The 19367-nt window shown below is 39.1% G+C and overlaps 1 protein-coding gene across 1 annotated transcript in view; it reads right to left on the reverse strand.

The window, feature by feature from the left end:
• CD109 (CD109 molecule) overlaps positions 1-19367 on the reverse strand; it is a 139812-nt gene that overhangs the window by 111502 nt on the left and 8943 nt on the right. Inside the window, exon 3 of the mRNA XM_058566767.1 lies at positions 2481-2509. Within this exon, the coding sequence (XP_058422750.1) occupies positions 2481-2509 (29 nt within the window). The remainder of the gene's footprint in view (positions 1-2480; positions 2510-19367) is intronic.

Genomic DNA, 19367 nt, shown 5'->3' on the forward strand with positions numbered 1-19367 from the left:
TTCAAATAATTTTCAAAATAAAATTGAGAAATTTAAAATGATGGTTTCTACTAAAAATATATTAGAAATTATACTTAAAATAAACTTTAAAAACATTTGTAATTTTAAAAACTACTCCCTCAAGTTCGATTTATTTACAAAGAAAATAAAAAATTTTTTCTAGTATATTTTGTACAAAAAATAATCTTTAGGGGCCGGCCCGGTGGCGCAAGCGATTAAGTGTGCGCGCTCCGCTGTGGCGGCCTGGTGTTCGCCGGTTCGGATCCCGGGCGCGCACCGACGCACTGCTTGGCAAGCCATGCTGTGGCGGTGTCCCATATAAAGTGCAGGAAGATGGGCACGGATGTCAGCCCACAGCCAGTCTTCCTCAGCAAAAAAAGAGGAGGATTGGCAGATGTTAGCTCAGGGCTGATCGCCTCACAAAAAAAATAATAATAATAATCTTTATATTAAGCATCAATTACGTTTTTTATTTACTTCTTATTGAAGGCTGATTTTAGTGTATCAAAAGTACAAACAATGAACTAATCAGATATTAAAAACACATTTGTTTTAATGCAGTCAAAATATTCATATTTTATAGCAAAAATTTACAAGGACCTTAGAAAATAATTTAAAGTATTACATTTACAAACGCAGGATGTAAGCGCACTTTGAAAGTCTGGTCTATTTTAATTGAAAACTCATAAAAATACAGAACTTTCTATTTTTGCCAAGCACTAAGAAATTTTCCCAGACATTTTATGACTAAGTCTTTAAAATTTTGTTTTACTAAAAAGGGATATAGTCCCAAATATAATCTCTAGTAAAGCTTTCAATAAACACTTGCTATATCTACATACAATAGAAATGGCATAATATTAAAGAAAAATACAGGATGTTGGAGTTAGTATTTCATATAATTAGGACTTAAAAGAATAATAGGAGCCAAATTTCCAGCTCATGACAGTTCAGACGAGGACAGTCCACGCCAGCATCGCTGGAATAAGCCCAGGTGCCTGTCCCACTACATGCCCTCTCCTCTCGGCTTGTCTACCCTTCCAGCCTGTGCAACTGCAGACTTCTTTGAGGAAACCAGAGGCTTATTGTGCTTTAAGCTGTGATTCCTGAACTTAAACCTCACCCTCTTCTGCTCTAGGACATTATATCATAGAGGATTTATTTTAATCTTCTCATTGGAATACTCTCTCAACAGAGTTATGCACACAGGCACTACTGCCAGCATCTAAAGTTTTAGTTACATTAAAGCAATCTAATGTTTTATTGTCAGTATGATTGGGTTTTTTCCTCCACATCTGTCTGCTCCTACCTTTTTCCCCCACTTTCTAATGTTAGCAGCACTATACTTCTTAGTAAGGAAAATACAAACATAATAGGTAAGAAACACAATAGGTACAGAACATAAGTAATTTTTATAAAGGACTATATTTCCTAAGTATAGTAATATTCCATAAGTAATTTTTATAAAGGACTATATTCCCCCAAAATGAATGTGGTTTCTGAATGTGCTTGACAAGTAACCTTCACGAGGTAATGGGGAACCTGGCCCGTCAGGTAACACAGATCCTACATAAGTATGCATCATGTCGTGTCCAAGTCATCGGTCAGCGACTCTCACGAGAGTCTATCAGATCACATCTCTTGTTGGATGCTGCGGTCGACTCTATTGTACACTAAACGTGTGAAGCTCCAAAACAGAACACAGGAATAAAAGTACAGACTTCCTAATCAAAGCCATGGGAAACAGGATTAGTTCACAAACAACATTTACTAGCCAGTTTTATGATTCTCTCAACAAAATAATACGCCCTTCCCACTTTTATAGTTAATTTTACAGCACTTTCTCACCTCATTTTGCCTCCAGGTGCCCCTGTGAAAGAGAAACAGCGTGTTTTCCCCTTTTCCAGGACCAGGACAAGGTGAGGTGAGTGAGGCACTCGCCTCCAGTGCAAAATTTAAGGGAGCGCCAAAAATCTTGGTAATCAAGATAAATAATTTTTTAAATATTTTAAAAATAGCAAAACTAATGCAAAAAATTAAATTAAATGCACCAAAAAAAAAACACAAAATTTTAAACAAAGACGGGATCAGTATCACTGATGTTTCCTTTGCCTCAGGCTCCCATACAGCTCAGCACGGCTCTGCCCTCTTCAAGGAGAAGGAAACTGAGGCAGGGAATATTAACTCCACACTCACGGCCATCAGGCTCAGGAAGGCAGGAGCAGGACCAAGCCAGCGCAGGTTCCCGCACTCCCCTCAGTGAAGTTCTCCATTTTACAAGAGGAAACGTCGCCTCTGTTTGAAGAGGCTAACAACCAATCTCCCTGAAGTAATACTATTCTTAAATAATCCGAAGGTGGGACTGAACTCAAGCCAAACTCACAAGAAATGTAAATTGATATAAAAGTCAATAAAATATTTATTTATTTCACTGATGCAATGTATATTTCTGAAACTAAATTTTTTAAATGGATACTTACTGATGGAAGAGTAAGTGTCTTGAAAGAGCCTAAAAGGAGAACAGGGAAGAAAACAGAGTCATAATTTGAATATAATGACATACTACAAAACTCATAAGACTCTCTTAATACTCTGTCAGATGTAGAGGGAACCAGAGACTTACATAATCACAAACTTATTTGGTCAAACCAAAACAATTTTCTTAAAGCCCAGTACACCTGAGACATTGTTACATATCCTTATGCCAAAGAATTAAGGAAAACTGGACCAGACTTAGATGGCTAACAACAGGTGAACCCCCCAAAAATTAGTTAAGCTCTGCTTCTCTTTTCCAGTATCATTTTTGTTGTCAACGTTGCTGCTGCTCTTGTTGCTGTTTCAAGGTTATGCAGGTCTGAGGGACACATCATACAGTGTACAGAAGGAGCCTGAGGTTTATTCTCATGTTCTCATACCTCCATGATAAAGGGAACAAAGGAAGGCATTAGTCATGGCAGGGCTGAGCTGGGACTCATAACTGACTCATTATTATTAGAGTGATGCAGACTTTCTTTCATGTAAAGTTTCTAAATATAGAACTGCTAATTCATCTCACACTAATTTCTCATGAAATCTATTTATTTCAAGGGAAAAAATGTTTCAAATTAAAAATAAGAGTACTTATCCAAAGTTCCCATTTAAGTGACATGGATTCAGAGGTGGTGACAGGCCCTCAGTTCCTTCATTCATTTAAGAAATATTTATAAAGGGTACCACAATGAACAAGCCAGACACAGCCCCTCTCCTCCCGGAGGCCACATGTGTCCATCCCATGGGAGCAGACAGGCACCAGAGCACAGCACAGTGCGAAGCAGGGGTCAAGCAAGTGGCCTCTGGAATCAGACCACATTGGTTCCATCCCAAATCAGCCACGTACTACTCCCATCCTTGAACAAGTTACCTGATTCTCCAGGCTGTTTTTTCACTCATAAAATGAGGATGCAAGTAATTGTGGAGTGGAGGTCAACATGAGTCTACCAACGAAAAGAGCTGGGTGAGACAAGACCACAGGCGGGGAGCAGGCAGTAGAAGTGAGGCTGGACCAGATCATGAAAGGCCCTTTACACAGGGTGAGCCCTCGCCAGGACTGTCTCAGGCTATGCCGTTATCTCAGCATCCAGATTTAGCATTTGTCCTGGATCCTTTTTGGTTTAGCAAAATATTAACATGATGGGTTTAATTTGCACAAGATTTAACTTGGAAATTTTGTAATCGTGTTTTAGAAATATCTCAATTTGTGGAAACAAACTTCTGTTCATTAAGTTCTTATTTTTAATAGGATATACATATTCTACACTGAACTGAAGTGAAATTGAGAAGCCCTGTGTTGTTGCAACAACTAAACCTAGGGAAACACTCAAAAGAACCATGAATAGAAACAATTTACTTGACGAGTTTTGTGTTGTAAACATATTTGTTGAAGAGAAGCACTGCACTCTGCAGGCAAAAAGACAGACCCTGTACAATATTTGAGCTGAAACATTTAAACAGTTAATATGGAAAAAAATTAGAATTGAGAATATCCTACATATAGCAGAATTTGCTCTGATCATAACATGTACCTCAGCCCTCATAGAGAGAGTTTTCTCAATTAAAAATATTATGATAACTATACACCAAAAATGAACAAGTGGAAGTTGAAATTAGAAACAACACCATTTACATTAGCAGTCAAAAAACTAAATACTGAGATATAAATCTAACGAAATGTGTACAAGATCTATATGAGGAAAACTATAAAATTCTGATAAATGAAATCAAAGGGGAACTAAAGAAATGGAGAGATATTCAAAGTTCATGAATAGCGGGCCGGCCCCGTGGCTTAGCGGTTAAGTGCGCGCGCTCCGCTACTGGCAGCCCGGGTTCGGAACCCCAGGCGCGTACCGACGCACTGCTTCTCCGGCCATGCTGAGGCCGCATCCCACATACAGCAACTAGAAGGATGTGCAACTATGACATACAACTACCTACTGGGGCTTTGGGGAAAAAAAAAAAGGAAGAGGATTGGCAATAGATGTTAGCTCACAGCCAGTCTTCCTCAGCAAAAAGAGGAGGATTAGCAAGGATATTAGCTCAGGGCTGATCTTCCTCACAAAAAACAAAAAAGTTCATGAATAGGGAAACTCAATATTACCATGACATCAGTTCTTCTCAATTTGACATGTAGATTCAAGGTGATCCTAATCAAAATCCCGGCAAGTTATTTTGTGAAAATCAACAAACTGATTTTAAAGTTTAGAGAAGCAAAAGACCCAGAAGAGCCAACACAATATTGAAGGAGAACAGAGTTTGAGGAATAATGCTACCCGACTTCAAGGCTTACTATAAAGCTACAGGGATCAAGTCAGTGTGGTACGTGCAAAAGAACAGACAAATAGATCAATGGAACAGACAAGAGAGCCCAGAAATAGACCCCCATAAATACGTTCAAATGATCTTTGACAAAGGAGTAAATGAAATACAATGGAGCAAAGATAGTCTCTTCAACAAATGGTGCTGGAACTGGACATCCACATGCAAAAAAATGAATCTAGACACAGATCTTACATCCTTCACAAAAATTAACTCAAAATGGATCATACACCTAAATGTAAAACACAAACCTATAAAACTTGTAGAAGATAACACAGGAGAAAACCTAGGTGACCCTGGGTATAGTGATGCCTTTTTAGATACAACACTGAAGACACAACCCATGAAAGAAGTAATTGATAAGCTAGACTTCATTAAAATTAAAAACTTCTGAGGGCTGGCCTGGTGGTGTAGTGGTTAAGTTCCCACGCTCCACTTCGGCGACTGGGGGTTCATGGGTTCAGAACCCCTGGCACAGACCTATATACCACTTATCAAGCCATGCTGTGGTGGCGTCCTGTACACAAAATAGAGAAAGATTGACACGGATGTTAGCTCAGGGTCAATCTTCCTCAAGCAAAAAGAGGAAGACTGGCGACAGATGTTAGCTCTGGGCTGATCTTCCTCACACACACACACACACACAAAAAAAAAACTTCTGTTCTGCAAAAGACAACGTCAAGAGAATGAGAAGAAAAGCCACATAATGGGAGGAAATATTTGCAAAAGCCACATCTGATAAAGGACTGTAATATAAAATATACAAAGAATTCTTAAAACTCAACAATAAGAAAACAAACAACTTGATTAAAAAATAGGCCAAGGCAATTAACAGACACCTCACCAAAGAAGATACACAGATGGCAAATAAGTATATAAAAAGATGCTCCACATCATAGGGAAATGCAAATTAAAACAACAATGAGATACTGCTACACCTAATAATACACCTATTAGAATGGCTAAAATCCAAAATACTGACAATATCAACTGCTGGCCAGGATGTGGAACAACAGGAACTCTCCTTCACTGCTGGTGGAAGGCAACGGGCAACAGCTACTTTGGAAGAGAGTTGGGCAGTTTCTTATAAAACTAAACACACTCCTACCATACAATCTAGCAGTCATGCTCTTAGGTATTTACTCAAAAGAGCTGAAAACTTATGTCCATACAAAAATCTATACACGGATGTTTACAGCAGCTTTATTCATAATTGCCAAAACTTAGAAGCAACCAAGATGTCCTTCAGTAGGTGAATAGATAAATTGTGGTACATCCAGACAATGGAATTTTATTCAGCACTAAAAAGAAATGAGCTATCAAGCCATGAAAAGACATGTGGGAACCTTAAATGCATATTACTAAGTGAAAGAAGCCAATCTAAAAAGGCTACATACTGTATGATTCCGACTAAATGACATTCTGGAAAAGGCAAAACTATGGAGACAAAAAATAGATCAGTGGTTGCTGAAAGGTGGCAGGGAGAGACGAATAAGCAGAGCAAAGATGATTTTTTACAGCAGTGAAAAATACTCTGTATGATGTTATAATGATGGATACATGTCATTATACATTTGTCAAAACCACATAGAGTGTACAATACCAACAGTGAATCCCCTAAGGTAAACTATGAACATGATTATAATGTGTAAGTCCAGTTCTTATGATGACTATGGTGTGATTATGTTGTGTGATTGTGATGTGTCAATGTTGGTTCATCTTTGGGAAAAAAAAAAAATGCACCATGCTGGTGAGTGATGTTGATAATAGGTAGGCTATGCATACATAGTGGCAAGGGTAATATGTGAAATCTGCAAAAAAAATGCAGTCTTTTATTTATTCGAATGTCCAAGTTGTCTGACCATTATACATATAATGACCATTGGTCAGACAACTTGAATGTTCAAATAAATTATGGATTATAACCTACTGAGTAAAACAAGAGTCTATGAGTTTGTGCTGCTACATAATAGATGACTAAATGAGGGAGAAGAAAAAGTTCTTCTTTACCATAGAATTCCAACTAATAAATGTCGAAGGAATCATGTAATTAGAAAATACCACAACTATCATGGTAATAAGTGATTCAGGCAATAATCATCAATCTTGTGAGTACAAGCTGGGTGAGTGAGACTCATGAGAAATAATAAACCATTGTTGCTTAAACTACTAAGTTTTGGGGTGGTTCATTCACAGCGATAGATAACTGGAACACTTTTGAAATAAAAAAGGTTACCTAGCAAACCTCTACAGCTGCACAGTCCAGTCCAGTAGCCTCCAGCCACGAGTCTCTATTGGGCAACTGAAATGTGTTGCAAATGTAAAATATACTCCATATTGCTAAGACTTAAAACAGCAAAAAAGAATGTAAACTATCTCACTAACAATTTTCAGGCAGAGTGATGTCAGCATCATGGCAGAGTGAACTGTTCCCTTTGTCTCTTCCCCCTTAAGTTACAACTAAATGGACATTCAATAACCAACAGAGGATTCAAACACAGCACAACAGGACGCCTGAGGGATCCACGCAGCTAGACATCTGAAGGTGGGTAGACTGGATTGGTAGGAAGCCGTGGAACTAGGTGAGCAGCAGCAAGTCAGGTCTCACAGCCTCACACAGCAGCTGGAAGTGACTGCGAGAGGAGGCAGGGGCAGCCCGGCACACGCGAATGCCTTTTGAGGGGTAGCCAGGCCTGCGGGAGCACCCACCCATGCCGTGGCAGACTTACCCTTGGGAATGCTCCCCACCAAGTGGCGGAAGCTCAGCCCCCACAAAGGTTCCCCGCCCACCAAGGTCAGTGGCTCAGCCAAACTACTCACAAGCATAGGGCTGCCCCACACCTGCACAATCCGCCTGCTGAGCACAAAGGCCCTGCACCCATGAGAGCAACCTGCCGAGCAGCTGTGGACAGTCCCTGCAAACGCAGGGCAGCCACCCACACAACTTCCAGCAGACGGGGCAGGATCAGAAATACAGCTCCTGTTCCCCCCAGCAGTGGTAGGTGGAATTGGCAAATGATATCACCACTAATGCACTGGCAAAGGATCATTCATCAAACACTACAAAAAAATTCAGCAACACTTCAGAGCAGAAGGAAAATGATAAGTCTCCAGAAACCAATCCTGAAGTTACAGATATTGATAATCTAAATGACAGAGAATTTAAAACAGTGGTCATAAAGAAACTCAACAAGTTAAAAGAAAACTCAGAGAGACAGTTCAATTAGCTCAGGAATAAAATTAATAAGCAGAAGGAATTCTTCATCAAAGAGACTGAACCCCTTAAAAAAACTATAGAGAAATTCTAGATATGCAGAATATAACCAATGAGATAAAAAATAATCTAGAAACCGTAAAAAAGTAGAGCTGACATTATGAAGGACAATTAGTGAATCAGAGGACAGAAATCTAGAAATGTGTCAGGTGGAGGAAGAAAAAGAACTAAGATTTTTAAAAAATGAAGAAATTCTTTGAGAACTATCCAACTCAATTAGGAAAAGCAACATAAGGATTCTAGGTATTCCAGAGAGAGAAAGGAGCAGAGAGCTTGTTCAAAGAAATAATAGCTGAGAACTTTCCAAATCTTGGGAAGGAACTGGACTTACAAGCATATGAAGCCAAGAGAACTCCTAATTACACCAACGTAAAAAGACCTTCTCCAAGGCATATAATAGTAAAATTGGCAAAAGGCAATGACAAAGAAAAAATACTAATGGCAGCAAGGCAGAAGAAAATAACCTACAAAGGAACCTCTATCTGGCCTTAAGCAGATTTCTCAGTAGAAACCTTACAGGCTAGGAGACACTGGAATGATATATTCAAAATACCACAAGACAAAAACTTTCAGCAAAGAATACTCTATCCAATGAAACTATCCTTCAATGGAGAAATAAAAGCTTTCTGAGATAAACAAAAGCTGAAGTAGGTCATTGCCACTAGTAACTCCCTTACAAGAAATGATGAAGGAAGCCGTCATACCTGAAACAAAAAGGCAAAGGTTTACAAAGCTTTGAGCAAGGAGATAAATAGACAGGCAAAATCAGAAAATTGCAGCTCTCTATCAGAACAGGTTAGCAAATACTTAAACATAAAAAATAAAGGAAGGAAAGCATCAAAAGTAACTATAAACACTTCAATTTAGTCACAAACTCACAACACAAAAAAAGAAAAAATTGTGATGACAATAACTCAGAAGGGGAAGAGAAAAGGGATGGAACCTGCTCAGGCTAATGGAGATAAGAGGCTATCAGAAAATGGACTATCTCATCTATGAGACCTTTTATACAAACCTCATGGTAACCACTAAACAAAAAATCTGAGCAGAGACACAAATCATAAATAAAGAGAAAATCGTCACAGAAAACCACCAAACAAAAATGGCAGTCAAAAATATAAGGGAAGGAGCCGGCCCGGTGGCTTGGCAGTTAAGTGCGCGCGCTCTGCTGCAGCAGCCTGGGGCTCACAGGTTCAGATCTTGGGCACACACCAACACATCGCTTGTCAAGCCGTGCTATGGCAGCGTCCCATATAAAGTAGAGGAAGATGGGCACAGATGTTAGCCCAGGGCCAATCTTCCTCAGCAAAAAAAAAAAAAGGCGGTTGGGAGGACTGGCATCAGATGTTAGCTCAGGGCTGATCTTCCTCACAAAAAAAATACAAAGGAAAATATAGAACAACTGGAAAAAAAAAAATGGCCCTCATATATTAAGGCCTCATATATCAGTATTAAGCCCTCATATATCAATAATCATTCTAAATGTAAATGGATTGGAATTCTCCAATAAAAAGACACAGAGTGGCTGGGACCGGCCCCGTGGCTTAGCGGTTAAGAGGGAGCGCTCCGATACTGGCGGCCCGGGTTTGGATCCCAGGCACGCATCAATGCACCGCTTCTCCAACCATGCTGAGGCCGCATCCCACTTACAGCAACTAGAAGGATGTGCAACTATGACATACAACTATCTACTGAGACTTTGGGCGGCGGGGGGGGGGGGGGGGGGCGGAAGGAGGAGGTTGGCAATATATGTTAGCTCACAGCCGGTCTTCCTCAGCAAAAAAGAGGAGGATTAGCCTGGATGTTAGCTCAGGGCTGATCTTCCTCACAAAAAAAAAAAAAAAAAAAGACACAGAGTGGCTGGATGGATTAAAAAACAAGACCCAACAATATACTGCCTCCAGGAAAGACATCACAGCACTAAAGACAAACAGGGGATCCGAGTCAAGGGATGGAAGACAGTACTCCAAGCAAATGGAAAGCAAAAGAAAGCAAATGTTGCCATACTTATACCAGACAAAGCAGACTTCAAGATAAAAAAGACAATGGGAGACAAAGAGGGGCAGTATATAATGCTAAAAGGGACATTCCACCAAGAGGACATAACACTTATGAACATATATGCACCTAATAGAGGAGCACCAAAGTATATAAAGCAAATATTAACAGACCTAAAGGGAGAAATTGACAGCAACACAAGAATAGTAGGGCACCTCAACACCCCATTTACATCAATAGAGAGATCATCCAAACAGAAAGTCAACAAGGAAATAGTGGACTTAAATTAAACACTGGACCAGATGGACATAATAGATATATATTGAACATTCCATCCAAAAACAGCAGAATACACATTCTTCTCAAATGCACGTGGAACATTCTCAAAGAACAACCATATGTTGGGAAACAAGGCAATCCTCAATAAATTTAAGAAGACTGAAATCATATCGAGCGTCTTTTCTGACCACAATGCTATGAAACTAGAAATCAACTACAAGAAAAAAGCTGGGAAAGTCACAAATATCTGAAGACTAAACAGCATGCTACTGAACAACTATTGGATCAACGAAGAAATCAAAGGAGAAATCAAAAAATACCTGGAGACAAATGAAAATGAAAATACAACACATCAACTATTATGGGATGCAGCAAAAGTGGTACTAAGAGAGAAATTTATAGCAATACAGGCCCACCTCAACAAACAAGAAAAATCTCAAATAAGTAATCTTAAACTACACTTAGAAGTAGAAAAAGAAGAACAAACAAAGCCCAAAGTCAGCAGAAGGAGGGAAATAATAAAAATTAGAGCAGAACTAAATGAAATAGAGACTAAAATAACAGTACAAAGGATCAATGAAACAAAGAGCTGGTTCTTCGAGAAAATAAACAAAATTGACAAACCCTTAGTCAGACTCACCAAGAAAAAAACAAAGAAGGCTCAAATAAATAAAACTAAAAATGAAAGAGGAGAAATGACAACAGATACCACAGAAATACAAAGGATTATAAGAGAATACTATGAAAAACTATATGCCAACAAATTGGACAATCTAGAAGAAATGGATAAATTCTTAAACTCATACAACCTAGCAAAACTAAATCAAGGAATAGAGAATCTGAATAGACCAATCACAGGTAAAGAGATTGAAACAGTAATCAAAAACCTCCCAAAAACTAAAAGCCCAGGACCAGATGGCTTCTCTGGAGAATTCTATCAAAATTCAAAGATTTATACCTATTCTTCTCAAACTCTTCCAAAAAATTGAAGAAGACAGCATGCTTCCTAACTCATTCTATTAGGCCAACATCACCCTGATACCAAAACCAGACAAGGACAACACAAAGACGGAAAATCACAGGCCAATATCGCTGATGAACACAAATGCAAAAATCCTCAACAAAATATTGGCAAACTGAATACAGCAATACAGTGAAAGGATCATACACCATGATGAAGTGGGATTTATATCAGGGACACAGGGATGGGTCAACATTCGCAAATCAATCAATCTGATACACCACGTTAACAAAATGAGGAATAAAAATCACATGATCATCTCAATAGATGCAGATAAAGCATTTGACAAGATCCAACGTCCATTTATGATAAAAACTCTGAATAAAATGGGGATAGACAGAAAGTACCTCAACATAATAAAGGCCATATATGACAACCCACAGCAAACATCCCATTCAATGGGGAAAAACTAAAAGTCATCCCTCTGAGGACAGGAACACGACAAGGGTGCCCACTCTCGCCACTCTTATTCAACATAATACTGGAGGTTTTGGCCAGAGCAACTAGCAAGAAAAAGAAATAAAAGGTATCCAAATTGGAAAGGAAGAAGTGAAACTCCCACTATTTGCAGACAACATGATTCTATATATAGAAAATCCTAAAGAATCCATCAGCAAGCTATTAAAAATAATCAACAACTCCAGCAAAGTTGCGGGGTACAAAATCAACTTACAAAAATTAGTTGCATTTCTATACACTAATAACGAACTAGCAGAAAGAGAACTCAAGAAGACAATCTCATTTACAATCACAACAAAAAGAATAAAATACCTAGAAATAAATTTAACCACGGAGCTAAAAAACCTTACACTGAAAACTAGAAGACATTATTGAATGAAATTGAAGATGTAAAGAAATGGAAAGGTAGTTCATGCTCACGGATTGGAAGAATAAACATAGTTAAAATGTCCATATCACCTAAAGCAATCTACAAATTCAACGCAATCCCAATCAGAATCCCAATGACGTTCTTCACGGAAATAGAACAAAGAATCCCAAAATTTATATGGAACAACAAAACACCTCGAATAGCCAAAGCAATCCCGAGAAAAAGAACAAAACTAGAAGTATCACAATCCCTGAGTTCAAAATATACTACAAAGCTATAGTAATTAAAACAGCATGGTACTGGCACAAAAACAGACCCACAGATCAAAGAAACAGATGTCCTACATCTGTGAACAGCTAATCTTCAACAAAGGAGCCAAGAACAGGCAATGGAGAAAGGAAAGTCTCTTCACTAAATGGTGTTGGGAAAACCGGACAGCCCCAGGCAATAGAATGAAAGTAGACCATTATCTTACACTATACACAAAAATTAACTCAAAATGGATTAAAGACTTGAAGGTAAGACCTGAAACCATAAAACTCCTAGAAGAAAATATACGCAGTACACTCTGACATCAGTCTTAGCAGCATCTTTTTGAATATCACGTCTACTCAGGGAAGGGAAACAAACAAAAAAAATAAACAAATGGGACTACATCCGACTACAAAGCTTCTGCAAGGCAAGGGAAACTAGGAACAAAACAAAAAGACAACCCACCAACTGGGAAAAAATATTTGCAAATCATATATCCGACAAGGGGTTAATCTCCAAAATATATAAAGAGCTCATACAACTCCACAACAAAAACACAAACAACCCGATCAAAAAATGCACAGAGGATGTGAGATGTGAACAGACATTTTTCCAAAGAAGATACACAGATGGTCAACAGGCACATGAAAACATGTTCTACATCACTAATTATTGGGGAAATGCAAAGCAAAACTACAATGAGATACCACCTTACACCTGTCAGAATGGCTATAACCACCAAGACAAAAAATAACAAATGTTGGCGAAGATGTGGAGCAAAGGGAACCTTCATACACTGCTGGTGGAAGTGCAAACTGGTGCAGCCACTATGGAAAACAGTATGAAGATTTCTCAAAAAATTAAAACTAGAAATACCATACAATCCAGCTATCCCACTACTGGGTATTTATCCAAAGAACACAAAATCAACAATTCAAAGAGTCTTATGCACCCCTATGTTCATTGCAGCATTATTCACAATAGCCAAGACGTTGAAGGAACCCAAGTGCCCATCAACTGATGAATGGATAAAGAAGATGTGGTACATATATATGCAACGGAATACTACCCAGCGATAAAAAAAGAAAAAAATCATCCCATTTGCAACAACATGCATGGACCTCAAGGGTATTATGTTAAGCAAAATAAGCCAGATACAGAAAGACAAAAACACTGTATGATTTCACTCACATGTGGAAGACAAACAAACTCATGGATAAAGAGAACAGATTAGTGGAGGAAAATTAGAGGAAAAGGGGTTGGGGGTGGGCAAAAGGGGTAAAGAGACACATATATATTGTGATGGATAAAAATTAGACTATTGGTCGTAGGCATGATGCAGTCTACACAGAAACTGATATATAATAATGTACACCTGAAATTACACAATGTTGTAAACCAATATGACCTCAATAAAATTATTGAAAAAAAAATCATAATTTTTATACTGATTACATGTTGAACTGATAATATTTATGAATTATTAGGTTAAATAAAATACATTATTAAAAATAGTTTCATCTGTTTCTTTTTACCTTTTTAATGTGGTTACTAGAAAATGTTAAATTACATATGTGGTAACATTATACATATGCTTCTATTGGACAGTGCTGGTTTCGAAGATGGACGACTTAAATTTTTGCTTAGAAGCAATAAAACAACCAACAGATCTGACTGCATATAATTTTTAAATTTTGTGGATAAAATAATAATGATAATAGATACTATTTACAGTTTTCTAAAAGCATTACATATATTAACTGGTTTAATCCTCACCATCATGCTATCAAGTATTATTATCCTTATTTTACAACTGAGAACCCTGTGTCACAGAGACACTAAGTGACTTGCCAAGGGTCACAGAGAAAGGAAGTAATGAAGCCAAGATTCAACCCAGGCAGCCTGGCTCTTGGGTCCGAGCTCTAAACCACTACTCTGTACTGCCTCTCAGCACTGGAACAGCAGCTGTATTCTGTTTATTCTCTCTACCTTGGATTAGTATAAAAGTTGCATAGCCTGGGTAGCCTTTTTGGGTATGTTGATATCACCAGCCCTCAGGCACAGAGGCTCATGTCTCAATATCCCCTCTCTCTCCTCAGCTCTATGTTAGTCATCACCAGAACCTACGGGTTCTCCTCCCATAACGGTTCTCCTAGCCCTTAACGCCTATACCAGAAGCACTGCAGTAGCAAACCTAATTTTAAAATAATTCATGTTATACAAGAACTTCTGTTCAGGATATAAAACAGAGAAAACTTCCCAACTCTTATTTATGTCACTTCTTCACACTACAGTTTTGAAAATTCTGAAGTTAACTTCAAGATCTGAAAAATCCCTCTTCAAAGGAAAGTTAAACAATAACCACATCTGTCTATGGTTGGTTCCTGGGAAGCCAACTCTGAGATGGTGACTCAAGTGCAAGACGTTTTGTAGCGAGCGCCCCGCCATCAGCAGCTGGAGAAGGGAAGGAGGGAAGGAGCCAGGGCTGAGGAGAAGGAGGGGGAGCTGAAGCGCAGGCTCAAGACGCGCCCATAGGAGGCGCTCAGAAGCAGTGATGACTCTTGAGAGCTGTCCTGAGTTGGGGGGAGGGGACCGGACCTACACTCAAGGATGGGTGCCCCTGGGCAAGGCGACTCTCTTTAGTTGATGCCCTCTCCCAAGGGGGCTGTCTCTGAGGGCAGCCTGGGGCAACCTTCCCAGCAGTTCCCAGCGTGAGTCATTCTCCCCTGACTCGGATACATCCGGGCAGGACCGCCTCCACCACAGCGTCCTCACTGGAATAAAATCAAACACATCAAACTGCAGAAAGCTGGGTCCCAACAAGCCAGCACGCTTGACAACGGAGAGTTACCTATTTTTCATTACTTTAGGCTAAATCATGGAGGTGCCTACTTTGTCAGTCCAGTGACTGGGAGAGACAATGTGATTCCTTTCTAGCACGGCCCGACACACAGTCTACCTCCCATCGCTGGCAAATCTACAAAGGCTGAAGGGCCGGGGGGGGGGGGGGGGGGGCCCATACATAATTTATTTTCATCGAAGTGACACCAAGAAAGGAGAAAGTAGAAAGCAGCTGTGAGTCTACAATTCAAACAAATCTAGTAGGTTGATTAACTGGAGGGCAAGCATTTTAGCAATTCAAAACAAGCTACCCACATTGGAAGTGCAGGAAATCCCGTTTCGTAGAAGTTTTATTTTTTTTTATTGTAGCTCTTAACAGCGTCAAAGCTTTGACCGGTTTTCTCATTAGAGAGAAGTTGGAAGGAGGGGTGACTGCATGTCTGGGTCTGGCTGCTCTGACATGTGACCACGTCTGTTCAAAGACCCAAAGCCAGAAACAGAAGCTGCTCCCTAAAGCAGAGAGGCCCCACCCACCCAATTCTTGCCAGATTCAGGGAGTGACTCTGGAGGATGTGTAGACAGAACCAATTTAAGGCCCACCCACTTGTCTCATGCGTCTTTATTAAAAGGTTGACTTTAAGTACTTAACATTTTTTTGACTTGTCGTCCCTCTCAATTTACAAATGCAGCTTGGAATTTCCTAGGCACTTATTAAGTCTCATTTGAAAATCCTAACATTCTAGCAATAATTTACACCACCAAAACATAACGCTGGGGGCAGGGTAGTGGGAGTGTAGATGAAGAACAGTAATCTCTTTTTCTGCTGTTGCTAGGTTGAGGATTAAACAGATAGTATTTGCAAACTGTCATGAACATTTTTCTCCCATTTGGCGAGGCTCCACTCAGACTCGGGAAAGAGCATGGCTCTCTCTCAAATCACTGACTGAAGATACACTCTGTTATGTACAGTCCTTCCCAATGTTATCGTAGAGAACTTTGTAAAACTCAGATCCTTTTTTTATATAACCAGAGAAAAGTCAATCTTAAAACCCTTTTAGACATTTCTCCTTCCCAATACTGCCGAAGCCACTCAAAAGAAACCTTGTTTTAAGGCTTCATGCTTGGCACAGGCCTGAGAGCTGGCTGTTTGATTTACAAATAGAGTCAAAGCTATTTTTAAATTGTGTAATAAGCATACACAAAAACTAACCTTTCCTTAACTTTTTAAACACACTCTATAAAACCATATGCTGCCTCTTCTGACATCTGCACTCACCAAATAGCTCTGCGGAGGATCGCTGAAGGGAGGGAGTTGTGTGTAACTGGAAATCTAACTAGGTCCAGATATATTCTCTATGGATAAAAATGGATTTTCCACCATATATCTGCCTGACTTAGTATTTACTGCTTAATTATTTTTGGCAGCTCTCTGCAGTTCAGTGATACACAGTCATAAACTTAAGTATATCGCTTTTTTAGCTGAAAATTTTGACCATTTTCCCAAGTTATTAAATAGTCTCTCCTTATTCAGTATTTTCTTTGATCACAGATGGACGAAGTGAGAAATGGGGTTCACCACAAATCCGTGGAAGACAAAATCTTAAAATATAGTGTTTCTGCTTCATGGTTTAATGTCACATTAAAGCTAAGTAATTCTTCAATGAATTCAATCTATACAGAAAACATAAGTATTTCAAGCAAACAAAACAAAAAAATTTCCTTTTGTCCCTTACATACTCCTTTAATTTTTCTCCTCTCTGCCTCCCCTTGCTTACAAATATCTCAATAAATATGAGTTTCATAAACAACGTTTTGTTCCATTTAGACTGCTGAGCATAAAATAGGTCAAACGAAAACCCACTAAAAGTAAAATAAATAAAATTATACAGTATAAACTAAATGTTAGCTTCAATACAAATGAAAAATAAAGAGTCCAGACAGCGCTGTTCAATGTACGGGGCATGTATTACGGCAGGGTCAACAGTCTATGGCCCACAGGCCAAATCAGCCCCACGCCTATTTTCGTACAGTTCATGAGCTAAAAATGGTTTTGTATTTTTATATAGCTGGAAAAAAATAAAAAGAATAATATCTCATGACACATGAAAATTTTATGAACTCCAAATTCAGGATCCATAAATAAAGTTCTGTTGACGCACAGAGCGCTCATTTGTTAGGCGCTAGCTATGGCTGCTTTCACACTACCAACGTGAAGTCCAGCAGCTGCAACAACAGACCATAAGGCCGGCAAAACCTATGACGTTTACCATCTGGCCCTTCACAGGAAAAGTTGACCAACCCCTATGGTATGGTGCTTCTTTTTAGGGAGACTTCCTCCTTCCTTAGGGGATAAGGAATAAGGTTGAAGGCCCACTGGAGTCAGAATCAAACTGCCATCAATAGAGAGACCTGGCCTCATGCCACAAGCATGTGCTCAGGAGGGAGACATTTGTACTACTACATGACATTGGGAAATGCCGGGTACAACACAGCTGACGTTCTCCAGTGTTTACTATGTGCCCGGCACTATGATAAATGTTCTAAAGCAGTATTCCAAAAACAGAAAAAAGAAATGGGTGAAATTAATTTTAATAACATATTTTATTTAACCCAATATATCCAAAATATTATCATGTAAGCAATATAAAAAATTAATGTTTTGTTGCATTCTTTTAGTACTAAATATTCAAAATCCAGTAGGTATTTTATACTCACAGTCCATCTCAATTTCTACAAGCCACATTTCAAGTGCTCAAAAACCACATGTGGCTAGTGGCTACCACATTGGACAGCGCAACTCTAAAGCACTGTCTCGTTTAATCCTCACAGCAATGCTTTGAGGCAGGTACTAGCATTACTGCCATTATACAAATGAAGAAACTGAGACTAGATGAGATGCAGTGACTTGCCCAAGGCCACTTAGGTAGTAAGAGGTAGTGCTAAGGGTTCAATTCCAACGTGGCTCTGGAGCCCCCATTCTGACCCATTGTGTCTCTCAAACTGTACAGGACAGACCCAGCTATTCTTTCCAAAATATTAGTCCAAACACAATCTCATATTCCCTCCCTGCCCCTCCTCTGTAGCTTACTGTACTCTCACATTAGTATTTGCACACACCTACCCTTCCATCTTTTCTCTCTTATCCATGTTGTTATTACACCCATGTAGTCCTGTAGGAAACCATCTCTCTTCAACCCAATAGGCCCATTTGCAGCTCATACCACACTCCCCATTCCCATGCCCATGGCAGACACAGCTAATCCATCTGCACTCTATTCCAGTAAACTCAGACTTGACCATGAAACCATCAACACAGCATTCTAAGCAGCCTCTACCATCAACTCAAGTTAGCACATGAAATGAAACCTACTTTGCTTCTCTGTAAAGAGCACAGAGACAAGAATTTTTTGTGGTCACCAAACCATTTATGCCACCCAATATTATGCTATATACAATTTGGTGCCTAATAAATGTTTAGAATTCTCAAAATAGTAAATGCCCTGTCTTAACTGTATTCTTGAGGAAATTTAACACTTATTTCAGTAAAATTAAAATTTATAATACTAAATCATTTCTGCCACCTACATTTTCATAAATGTAAATTCCTAACATTGCCCTGCCAAAATGAAGCTACTAGGTGCCCTAAAAAACTTTCCTCCTCATTTATTTCCAAGCTCTTTATCACTTTGGTTTTCAGATTTTAAACACGAATCACTTCTTCAGAACTAAAGACCCACAGACCTGCCCACTACCTCCCTACTCGACTCCCTCCACCAAATCTTCTTTGACCAATTTCAGCCTCATCCTTGCAAGGGAAGAAAGTCAAGTCATGGAATTTTCCTAAGGGAAGTGAAAAATAGAAGAGACAGAGCAAGACCAGGCCCCACTATAATTTCCTTCTCTTCAAGTTTTGTCACTGCACCTTTGCTATGATGGTCATCTTGGCCCAAACCAAGAGATGACGAGTTACAATTCCACTTCTTACTCACACTGACAACCATGGCAATAATAAAATAACTCTA

Source organism: Diceros bicornis, chromosome 23, assembly GCF_020826845.1.
Source record: "Diceros bicornis minor isolate mBicDic1 chromosome 23, mDicBic1.mat.cur, whole genome shotgun sequence".
Taxonomy (NCBI): domain Eukaryota; kingdom Metazoa; phylum Chordata; class Mammalia; order Perissodactyla; family Rhinocerotidae; genus Diceros; species Diceros bicornis.